The sequence below is a fragment of the Anabas testudineus genome, chromosome 17 (genome assembly GCF_900324465.2).
Source record: "Anabas testudineus chromosome 17, fAnaTes1.2, whole genome shotgun sequence".
NCBI lineage: Eukaryota > Metazoa > Chordata > Actinopteri > Anabantiformes > Anabantidae > Anabas > Anabas testudineus.
The window spans coordinates 1,326,574-1,339,204 of NC_046626.1; the positions used below are offsets into that span (position 1 = coordinate 1,326,574).

General features: G+C 41.5%; 1 protein-coding gene across 1 annotated transcript in view; it reads right to left on the bottom strand.

Annotated features, from left to right (window-relative positions):
• LOC113171426 (phospholipid phosphatase-related protein type 4-like) overlaps positions 1 to 12,631 on the bottom strand; it is a 29,246-nt gene that overhangs the window by 12,575 nt on the left and 4,040 nt on the right. Inside the window, exons 2-4 of the mRNA XM_026373763.1 lie at positions 3,278 to 3,463; positions 1,421 to 1,550; positions 1,069 to 1,264 (exon numbers count right to left, since the gene is read on the bottom strand). Coding sequence (XP_026229548.1) covers positions 1,069 to 1,264; positions 1,421 to 1,550; positions 3,278 to 3,463 — 512 coding nt within the window. The remainder of the gene's footprint in view (positions 1 to 1,068; positions 1,265 to 1,420; positions 1,551 to 3,277; positions 3,464 to 12,631) is intronic.

The following is a 12,631-nucleotide window of genomic DNA, read 5'->3' on the forward strand; positions in this document are numbered from 1 at the left end:
GTGTATGTTACCCTGGGTGCTCAGATATATTTGAACAATGCAAAAATGTGCACTGGACCTCAAAGCCCCAGAAAAGATAAGCATGTATACACTGAGGAAAAATTTATTCAACTTCAATTTTTTCATTAAATATATTTCCAGTGCAGATATTCACATAAAATTAAGACCAGACACTGATGTATATTGTAAACTAATTATAATATGTTCATCATAAGAGAGAGTCACACAGAAAAATAAACTCAAAAAGTAAGAAAAGGCACTAGAACAGCAATTTCTATTTACAATATGATAACTGGGGGATGATTAAAGTCATCCCTCAGTGTCTTGACATTGACTCTGGTCTTTCTGAAATCCTATAGATCTATAACCTGCTTTAAATCCTATTAGCATTTGTCAAAACCCAGATTACCTTGAGTGGCACAAAGTAGCTTAATGGTGAGCCTCATCACCCTAGCCTGAGTCAGTGCGCATTTGAGAGTCAATTGTATTTTATTAACATTTTTTAAATACAGTAGGTGAAATTATTTAACAGAGTGTATTGATATTGAGTACTGAATTGGATTGGCTGTTAGCAGCTGGGTCTTCCATCACAGTTCAGTTTCAGATTGATAACCACAACAAGAATTATCGCACTGTGGTGCCTCTGCTAACCAGTAACATTGTAGTTTACAAGAGAGGCTTTCCAGAATCATATTCTAAGTTTATGAATGAGTCCAAGAGGATGTTTGTGCCAGCTGTGATAAAATTCTTTCCAGGCATTTCTGAGACGAGCGTTTCCTCTACCATTATATTAAAGGCCAAGTTAATTTTATAAAATTTTATTTACTATATAGCCAGATGACAACAGAAAGTAATTTAAGATTACCTTCCCTATAGAACAGGTCTATACCTAATTTTTTTTAAACAAACTTAATAGTAATATATTATTTACTTAGTTTACAAGCCAGTATGTAATTTCTGTCTCTACATGGTTGTGCTTCACACACAGGTGAGCGCACCACCACCAGCGGCCAGAGAGCATACGTCGGAAAATGAACTAAAGAATTTAAAACTGAAAATAAAACTTACCTTCCAGCATTAATGAGTCCGATGTCCTGGCCAGAGCAGATATCCTCCAGAATAAAAGCTTCATCACAAGTGGACATGTTTATGTGGGTCAAGTTGGGTTTGCACACATCCAGCCAGTAAGGGGTGTGTTGACCAGTAGACAGCTGGAGAATGTCAGTTATCAGTGCTGTCACACACAGGCCAAAGATATGGACACCTGTGAAAAATAATAAATCTTACTGCTCTGCCCAATATTTTTGAGTTATGTTACTGTTCCAGCTGTTTTATTTGCTTATATTTATGGTTTGTTGCAGTCACCAACACCATGACTACTGTATAATCAGCTGTGGGTATAATGCGTGTGTGCTCCCACCTATGAAGCGTACAGCCCTGCGAATGTAGGAGTTAAAATTACAGCCTGCAGCATTGATGTTGGCCTCAGTGTGTGCAGCCGATGACTTCCTGGACAGATAGCAGTAAAGAATGGCTTCTCCTATCAGGATCTAGACAGAGAAAAAGACAAGGCTGGTGCAGATTTTTATTTCACCAGACACAGTCAGGTGTTTATATATATTTGAGTGACACAATTTTCATCATTTTGGCACCGTTTTCCGTGGTCAACTTAACAGCTTTACAGTGTGCTATCTCTTTTTCAAAAAGGACCAAATGGTTGATTTGGACAGATCAGTTCTTTTTTTTGTTCTTTCCCCCCAAAAGGTTTGGTTGGATTTTTTAGCCCAATGATGTTTGTCTATAGCCAATAACAACTCTGTTGACTTATAAAAATGACCAAAAACAAATGTTGCAAATGCAACACACAATCAACCTTATATCTGCTGACTTGTAAATGACCTAAAGAGGAAATAACACACTCCTAGCTGCGTAATAGCTGAACATCCAAATCTACAAATACTTTGACATAGATAGATAGATAGATAGATAGATAGATAGATAGATAGATAGATAGATAGATAGATAGATAGATAGATAATGTGTGTATTCTGCTCAAAGAAAATTATAGGAGCACTTTGAAAACACATCAGATGGGTAAAAATCATGGTATCATCATATCTATATTACCGATATGGACTATTATGTTAGGAATAAAGGGATGCCACATCAGTTGACGGAAATAAAAAATTATCAACCTACAGAGGACTGAATTCAAAGACACCCTGAAAATCAAAGTGAATACATTATGTGGCAGGTTAGTCCACTCAGTAGTTTGTATGGCTCCCACATGCTCCAAATGAGACGACGGATAGTATCCTGGGGTATCTCCTCCCAGAAATGGACTAGGATACAAAATCTTAAGATTAATGGATTTAGATATGGTGCTTTAAATTCTAAATGATAATGATGACTGTAAGATGTGATTGAGCACTCACAGCACAAAGCAAAGCTAAAAATTTGAATGTTTGTATGTAATTAAAAGAAACTGAGCATGTTGGATAAGAAACTGTGTCAGTGTCGTGGCTTGCATGTGCTTTGTATAAGCCAGTCTGTGTCAATTTCATTCAGTTTTTTGAATGTGATACGTGATAATATCTTGTATATGCCCAAGGTGGCTAGAAACACACTAGTAGTAAAAGAGGAATAGAGATGAATTGTACAATTTAATAACAATTAAATTTTAAATTAATTTCTAGGACCACAATGAAAAATTTAAAATATTAAGCAACATTTTTCTCAAATCTGTTGTCATCCAGGTCATCCAGGGTTGGTGCTCAGAATTCAGTGCTAAGAAAACAGCAGAATCACAAACGATACCTTTAAGGGATCATTACCCAAAACATAAATAATGTTATTTCAGTCAAGAAATTTGAAACAATTCACAATTAAGATGTGTTGTTCTGTTGCCTACCACAACAGCACCCTTAAACTGAATTGAAATGATAAAAAATAAGAGTAATTACTCTTTTCAATTAAATGCTAACTACACTTAGCATGGCCAGACTCCCACAGAATTATGGCTTCATTTTTAAATGAGCAATTTGCACTGTGGCTGTGGGAAGAAGGCTTTCCCACTGAAACATCTTTGTAAAAACTCAGTCAACAGTGCTTCCTTAGCCTTATTCAAAAGAGAACACAGTTCATCAACACTAGTTCACAGAAACAAACCCCAGCTGGGTCACCCCCTGCATAATCACAGTCTCAGGCCCTAAAACCAACCACATGTAAGTTTTAGTGTCAGGTCCAGTGTAGAGAATGAATGTGGAGGTTTACTTACAGTGACAGCAGGAGCAGCGAAAGCCAAACTGAAGAGCAGCGGCAGTGGACAGACTTCCTGTCGGGGAAGGATGTAGGGCAGAGACAGACTGCGGTCATTACAGCTGTACCCTGAATGCACCGGTTGGAAAAGATCTGTCAACTCCAAGAAGTAAAGGCTGATAACGGAGGAGGCCAGGATAGGTAGCTGCAGCAAGAAATCAAGAACAACAAGAAGCTAATTAGATAATAGGAGATTAAAAATCAGTAAACTGCTGCACTGTCAGTAAATCACTATTGCATGTTCTTCCTGCTGTATGTCTGTGTGGGTTTCTTCCAGGTACTCTGTTTCCTTCCAACAGTCCAAAGAGATGTAGTTAAAATAACTGACACCAACAAGTGTAAGTGCATGTGTGAATGATTTTGTGCTTGAGTGTGTGGCCCTGTAATAGACTAGAATACCCTCACCTTCCAACCTTACCCTTGTAATGTATGTATTCTGACCTGTCCATGGTGTACCCTGCCCAGTGACAGGCTCCAGCTTTCCTGCAACCCTTCAGAGAACAAGCGGTTAAGATAATGGATGGATGTTATCCTTACTAAGTTTAACTGAAAATATCCATTACTTAATAACAACATGTTATAAGGAGTTGTCACTACATTAATCAATAAAAAAAAACATCAATTAGTTGCAGTCCTTACTGGCAGCTGTTATTTCTGTTGACAAACAAGAGTACAAATTGCAATGTGATGGATGCTGCCTAACACAAGGCTAAGACTACCGGACTTAGGCTAAGGGACTAGGAAACTACATCAAGCCCCGCTGTTCTCCTGCTATATCAACTATGAACTATGTGAACAAAACCGAATGTTCACCTGAAGCTTAGTCCACCCTTTAGCAAAGTGGAAGTGTGTTAATGCCAATGGAATCCATAGACACTGTAACTGTACAGTGCAATTCTTGTACAAAGGACTTCACCAAAGAACCTTGACTGAAAGGAACACGAAAATGACCCCACCGCACTGCATAACTTGGTGAGAGCTGCTCCGAACTGTCATCTGTGTTAATTGGGGCATGGTAACAAAGCCATGTGCCATTGCAAAAACATTGACATTTGAGGACAATGATGTTGGACAGAGAAAACAAGTGGTTTGGGAGAGGTGTGAGGGAAGCTTTGCATGTGCAAATAAACTTCCCACAGGTGGAGGCCTTAGACATAACCTGTCTGTTTATCATGCTTCCCTTTCAGCCATCCCCAGAAAAATCAGGCCCAATTCACAATTCCACCAGGTGTGTTACACCTAATGACCCACTTAAGGGGGTCGTTAGGTGAGAGAGAGACGACAGAGAGGAGAGACACAGACGACAGAGAGGAGAGAGATACAGACGACAGAGAGGAGAGAGAGACAGACGACAGAGAGGAGAGAGAGACAGACGACAGAGAGGAGAGAGAGACAGACGACAGAGAGGAGAGAGATACAGACGACAGAGAGGAGAGAGAGACAGACGACAGAGAGGAGAGAGAGACAGACGACAGAGAGGAGAGAGATACAGACGACAGAGAGGAGACAGACGACAGAGAGGAGAGAGATACAGACGACAGAGAGGAGAGAGAGACAGACGACAGAGAGGAGAGAGAGACAGACGACAGAGAGGAGAGACACAGACGACAGAGAGGAGAGAGATACAGACGACAGAGAGGAGAGAGAGACAGACGACAGAGAGGAGAGAGAGACAGACGACAGAGAGGGAGAGAGAGAGACGACAGAGAGGAGAGAGAGACAGACGACAGAGAGGAGAGAGAGACAGACGACAGAGAGGAGAGAGAGACAGACGACAGAGAGGAGAGAGAGACAGACGACAGAGAGGAGAGAGATACAGACGACAGAGAGGAGAGAGAGACAGACGACAGAGAGGAGAGACACAGACGACAGAGAGGGAGAGAGAGACAGACGACAGAGAGGAGAGAGAGACAGACGACAGAGAGGAGAGAGATACAGACGACAGAGAGGAGAGAGAGACAGACCAGAGACAGAGAGGAGAGAGAGACAGACGACAGAGAGGAGAGACACAGACGACAGAGAGGAGAGAGATACAGACGACAGAGAGGAGAGAGAGAGACAGACGACAGAGAGGAGAGAGAGACAGACGACAGAGAGGAGAGACACAGACGACAGAGAGGAGAGAGACAGACGACTGAGAGGAGAGAGATACAAACGACAGAGAGGAGAGAGAGACAGACGACAGATAGGAGAGAGAGACAGACGACAGAGAGGAGAGAGATACAGACGACAGAGAGGAGAGATACAGACGACAGAGAGGAGAGAGATACAGACGACAGAGAGGAGAGGAGAGACAGACGACAGAGAGAGAGAGAGACAGACGACAGAGAGGAGAGAGATACAGACGACAGAGAGGAGAGACACAGACGACAGAGAGGAGAGAGAGAGACGACAGAGAGGAGAGATATAGACGACAGAGAGGAGAGAGAGACAGACGACAGAGAGGAGAGAGAGACAGACGACAGAGAGGAGAGAGAGACAGACGACAGAGAGGAGAGAGATACAGACGACAGAGAGGAGAGACACAGACGACAGAGAGGAGAGAGAGACAGACGACAGAGAGGGAGAGATATAGACGACAGAGAGGAGAGAGAGACAGACGACAGAGAGGGAGAGATACAGACGACAGAGGAGAGAGATACAGACGACAGAGAGGAGAGAGAGACAGACGACAGAGAGGAGAGAGACAGACGACAGAGAGGAGAGAGACAGACGACAGAGAGGAGAGATATAGACGACAGAGAGGAGAGATATAGACGACAGAGAGGAGAGAGAGACAGACGACAGAGAGGAGAGAGATACAGACGACAGAGAGGAGAGAGAGACAGACGACAGAGAGGAGAGAGATACAGACGACAGAGAGGAGAGAGGGAGACGACAGAGAGGAGAGAGACAGACGAAAGAGAGGAGAGAGAGACAGACGACAGAGAGGAGAGAGATACAGACGACAGAGAGGAGAGATATAGACGACAGAGAGGAGAGAGAGACAGACGACAGAGAGGAGAGAGATACAGACGACAGAGAGGAGAGGGACAGACGACAGAGAGGAGAGATACAGACGACAGAGAGGAGAGAGACACAGACGACAGAGAGGAGAGAGACAGAGAGGAGAGATACAGACGACAGAGAGGAGAGATACAGACGACAGAGAGGAGAGAGATACAGACGACAGAGAGGAGAGACACAGACGACAGAGAGGAGAGAGAGACAGAGAGCAGAGAGGAGAGAGACAGACGACAGAGAGGAGAGAGATACAGACGACAGAGAGGAGAGAGAGACAGACGACAGAGAGGAGAGACACAGACGACAGAGAGGAGAGAGATACAGACGACAGATAGGAGAGAGAGACAGACGACAGAGAGGAGAGATACAGACGACAGAGAGGAGAGAGAGACAGACGACAGAGAGGAGAGAGATACAGACGACAGAGAGGAGAGAGAGACAGACGACAGAGAGGGAGAGACACAGACGACAGAGAGGAGAGAGAGACAGACGACAGAGAGGAGAGAGAGACAGACGACAGAGAGGAGAGAGAGACAGACGACAGAGAGGAGAGAGAGACAGACGACAGAGAGGAGAGAGGGAGACGACGGAGAGAAGAGAGACAGACGACAGAGAGGAGAGAGAGACAGACGACAGAGAGGAGAGATACAGACGACAGAGAGGAGAGAGAGACAGACGACAGAGAGGAGAGAGACAGACGACAGAGAGGAGAGAGAGACAGACGACAGAGAGGAGAGAGAGACAGACGACAGAGAGGAGAGACAGACGACAGAGAGGAGAGAGAGACAGACGACAGAGAGGAGAGAGAGACAGACGACAGAGAGGAGAGAGAGACAGACGACAGAGAGGAGAGATACAGACGACAGAGAGGAGAGATACAGACGACAGAGAGGAGAGATACAGACGACAGAGAGGAGAGAGAGACAGATGACAGAGAGGAGAGAGAGACAGACGACAGAGAGGAGAGACAGACGACAGAGAGGAGAGACACAGACGACAGAGAGGAGAGAGATACAGACGACAGAGAGGAGAAAGTTGGTAAAAGGACGACGAGACTGAAAAAGGAAGAGATAAATATAAAAATGTCCAAAAAGAGAAAAGCGGACAGTGAAAATTTAGTTTTTAATCCAGAATGGACAGACTCCTCCTGTGTGTCTGATATGTTCAGAAACTGTGGCTCTTATTAAAAGTGCCAATGTCAAACGGCATCATGAGACAAAACACAAAGGTTTTGAACACACATACCCACTGAAATCTGAAGTGAAGCACAGAAAGTTGCTAGTCTCAGAGCCCAGTATGACCAGTCCACCAGGATCTGGAGCCACATGCTCAGTTTGATGTAACATAACAATAAGTTTGTCAAAAGGTTTTTGAATTGTACTGAATTCATTTGATTTGATAGATTACATGCAGGCTACTTGATAATATATCGCAGTAAATAGTTAGACATTATAATCTTCTGGACCTTTCCTTCCGAAAAATGTGTGTAACCGGACCTCTTTAAATTTAAGTTGAATACCCCTGCTATAGAGCATTTTACCTGCTAAAAAGGAAACTGAAGAGAGTAACCACCCAAAACAAACAACTGAAAGAGACTGCAGTGAAAGCCTGGAAACGCATCACAAAAGAAGAATGCAAAGGTTTGGTGATGTCATTTATTATTTATTGCAAGCAAAGGATATGCCACTAAACATTAAGACTTATCCTCTAATTATTGTTTTAGATCTACATTTTATCATACTTTCGCTCACATGAGAAAAGAGGGGCTGTTTTCTCAGTTGTGTATCGGATCCAGAAGTAAATGCCTGGAAATAAAAGCTGAAATGTTGATCTTTTGTTTCATATTCATTTTATGATATAAAACCCAAATATTTTCAGTCTACAGAAAAAATAAAGGAACTTTGCTCACTATTCTAATACTTTTGGAGGGAAGTGTAGGTGTACAAACGTGCAAACAGGACACATCAAGTGAGGAATCATTAAAAAAAGTGAAATATCAGCAAACAGGGAATTTATTTTTATCCACATTTCCACCTCTGATGCCTGCAAACCCAACTTTAAAATCTGTACACAAGAGGGACAGTTCATAAAGCCTGTGGCTGTCTGTTGTCGAAAGCTAAGAGAGGCTACAGTACGCTGCAAGGTATGTGCCAAAAGCTGTTGTCCTAGACGTAACAACACAAATCTTTATGACAAGCATGCAAGAGAGCAGAATTAAAGAAACCAAACAGAAGCAGTGTTTCAATATAGTGACTATAACATATAAGTTATGGTGTAAGATTCTGGGGTGCACTTCACTTGAACTAAACAACGAACTGATGAAAGATCAAAGACCAAGGAAACTGGTAATTGTAATGCAATAATAACAGTTTCATGGATAACTGGAGTCTTTCTTCAAAATGTTCATTCCTGAACTGCAAGCTAAGTCACCATATAATCAAAAAGCAAGAAACAAGTTGTTCTGTGCATCAGTTACTTTTTAGCTTAAAAGTTTTACTAAATTTGTGTTTGCTTGAAAATAATCTCTAAGCATGGTTTTCTGCTGCAGGTAATCAATACACACAAGAAAACCTCAAAAAACAATCAGATTTGAAATGGAATTAGTGTCTGTACAGGGTTTGATTTTTCTGGGGACAAATCAATAGTTTTGCAACAATAAAATGGATCCGTTTTCCTCTACGCTGTAGGATATTTTGGGCACTTTTTTCCTTTGCTTTGAACAGGTAAATGTCCAAATATGTCCAGTGAACTCACACTGGCCCTTTATATTCATTTCACAGGTTTATATCTTTAAGAACGAATACTTCATGGTTGTTGCATTTGTTCTGACTTCAGTAATATTTGTAACAAGTTACATGACCACATCTGTAATAACAGACATGAGACTACTTCTTTTGTGAAAAACAGTCAAAGTATTCAACAAGTATGTCTCTACAAGCTGAGAACCATTTAGTCCTTCATACTAAGTGAAAGACATCAACTGGGTTCAGTTAATAGGCTAATACATTGGAACTGATTTTTTTATATATAGAAATTGTAATCCTCATTCATTCAAGTGTAGGTGGATTTACAAAACAGTTTCACGGGTGTCAGTCAATAGTACCTGCAGTAAAGCCTGCTTTCTGCCCAGAGGAGCTGCTAATCGACCTACGAGAATTCCAGTACTCTGGCTTTGAAAACTTTGGGCAGAACAATTCGTACTTGTCATTCCTTAATAGAAAGACTCAACTTTGAAAATCTGTATTATTAGTTTTGATAAAAGTAAACTAGTTGTGTAGAGTATATTTCAGTCCATATGTACTTCACTACTGGCAGCCTGTCACGGAAAAATCCTGGCCACCACATCAAAAAAAATTGTATGTATATATAAATAAGTATGTATATATGTCTTATTTTATTTGTTTCATATGAGCCAGATTTGGGGCGGTACCATTCTACTACAATGGTTTTGTTTGTACAGTATGAGAGGAGCGGATTTGTTATATTTCATGAGTAATACATGTTGCAGGTTAAGTAGATCGTCTACCTTCTCTCCTTTATTGAGGACATCATGATATAAACATAAAAGCTGCAATAAAGTGTACTGAGACAAGAATTGTGACATTATTAGGTCCACTCAAGTTTTGTTTGTTGCTCCCAGCTGGTGTAGGATTCTTTAAATATCTGTAGCTGTCACACAGCAGCAGGATCCAAAGCAAGAGAGGTGCTGAGCACATCTATTCACATAGCACAACAGAAGTAACTTCATGAATTATGCATACTTATTAATTCTTCTTGACAGGGACACAAGATCATTATGACACTGTACTTTTCTGCACTAAGCACGAAACAGCTGACACATACATATTCACATATATCCAGGGTCTCAAGTTGTGGATGTAGAAGGCAGAAAGAAAAAGAATCAAGGTATAAATTGAACTGTGATTTGGAGAATGCATATATTACATATATACACACAATATATATTCCAGAATACATGGACCACATTATTAGTGTTAAGCTATACATGTGCTTATGACTGGAAAGTTTGGTATAATCAGAAAACGAGTAGTGTAGTGGTAAGGTCGCTGCCCTCTATGCGGAAGACTGGGATTTGAATCCCAGCTATGGCCTACCTCTAGTAGGACATCACTTGTATGTCACGTTGGATAAAAGCCTAATGACGAAATCTAAAATACTGAAAAGTAAGAACAGAACTAAATATCTGCTGAATGAAGTAAGTGTTGTACAACACTTATTCATTCTCAAAAAACTAAATAGGTTTGTCTCCATCTGCTGTATTTATAGCCACTACAAATTTACAGATGAGAAAGATGTGCTCTCATAACAGATTAAGTGAAGGTGAAGTGTGAAGGTAAGATGGCCAGCTGGCCAATCCTCAATGCAGTTAACCCAAATAGACCCTAACAGAAAGCGAAAACAAACAGCAGCAGCACTGATACGCTGATTTGTAAGTTGGTTTTCCCACTTTGTGCTTATTTTCATAGAACTTCTTCTGTATATCTGCAAAAAACACCTCCATTTCTCCATTCCATGCTCTTCACTTTCGCCTCATTTCCTCCTGTGGTGAAGGTAACAAACCACATCACAAAAAGCTGACAATGTGCTGCTTTGGGTCCATTCGCATCCATTTGATTTCTCGAAATGCTGACACAGACCATAGACCCGAGAGAGCAAAAGAAGAACTGACTCACAACTAGACAGAGTAGAATTTGGTCTATGACAGGACTTTAGACTTCAGGTCGTCAGAACTGAGTGGACCTGTGAAGACCTGTAATCTGCACTGTCAGTCACGGGTAATGTACATTTAAGTTTTTTCCCATTCCTAATCTTAGATCACAGGCACATTGCTGCTCTCCATTTCATCACACAGAGAGATGGAAAGGGAAGTTTTATTTGTCTTTTTTACTCAGACGTGGAATAGTTTGCAGAAAGAAGGTAAATTAAACAACATTATACTCAGACTGAGTTCAAAGCTACTGTGTTACAATACTGTCTGTGTTTTTAGCTTCCCTAATATTGACAGGTATATTGACATATCCAATTTGACCTCTCATACTGGTTATTAGTGTTTTGTTTTTGTAATAGATGTTATATTGTCTGTGAAGTGGGTGAAGACACTGTCCTGCAGAGTTAAAAGTCCATTGTACTGCTTTACTGCCCTAAAACATGAGGCGCTCTACAGCTACAAGAGAGCAAAATGTAAACAGATGTACAGTGGATTCAGAAAGTATTTACAATGCTTAACCTTTTCCACATTTTGTTATGTTACAGCCTTATTCCAAAATGGATTAAATTCACTATTTTCCTCAAATATCTACACAAAATACCCCATAATGTCAAAGTGAAAGAAGTTTGCTTGAAAAGAACAGCAAAAACAAACAAACAAACAAAACAAAAAAACTCACATGTACACAAGTAGTCACAGTCTTTGCTCAATACTTTGTTGAAGCACCTTTAGCACCAATTACAGCCTCTCTTTGAGACTCGTTTTGAGTATGATGCTACAAGCTTACCTATTTTTGGGCAGTTTCGTGCATTCTTCTTTGCAGTACCTCTCAATCAGCTTCAAGTCTGGGCTCTGGCTGGACCACTTAAGGACATTCCCAGAGTTGTCCTGTAGCCACTGCTTTGTTATTTTGGCTGTGTGCTTAAGGTCATTGTCTTGTTGAAAGATGAACTGTCACCCAGTCTGAGGTGCAGAGCACCCTGGAACAGATTCTGTACATTGCTTCATTCATCTTTCCCTCAATCCTGACTAGTGTTCCCAGTTCCTGTCACTGAAAAACATCCCCACAGCATGATGCTGCTGACACCACCATGCGTCACTGTAAGGATGGTAGTGGCCAGGTGGTGAGCAGTGCCTGGTTTCCTCCAGACATGACGTGTGGCATTCAGGCCAAAGAGTTTGATCTTGTTTCATCAGACCAGAGAACCTTGTTTCTCATGGTGTACGACTCCTTCAGGTGCATTGTGGCAAATTATTACTGAGTAGTGATTTCCACCACATTGGTGGTTCTTCTGGAATGTTCTCCTCTCTCCATAGAGAAATGCTCGAGAGTGATCAGAGCAATCATCAGGTTCTAGGCTGACAAAGGCCCCCTCACTTGATCACTCATTTTGGCCAGGCGGCATCTCTAGGAAGAGTTCTGGTGATTCCAAACTTCTTTCATTTATGGATGACGGAGGCCATTGTGCTCATTGGGACCTTCAATGCTGCATAAACTTTTCTGTGCCCTTCCCCAGATCTGTGCCTCAATACAATCCTGTCTCAGAGAACTGAATTTCCCACAGGTTGAGTCCAATCAAG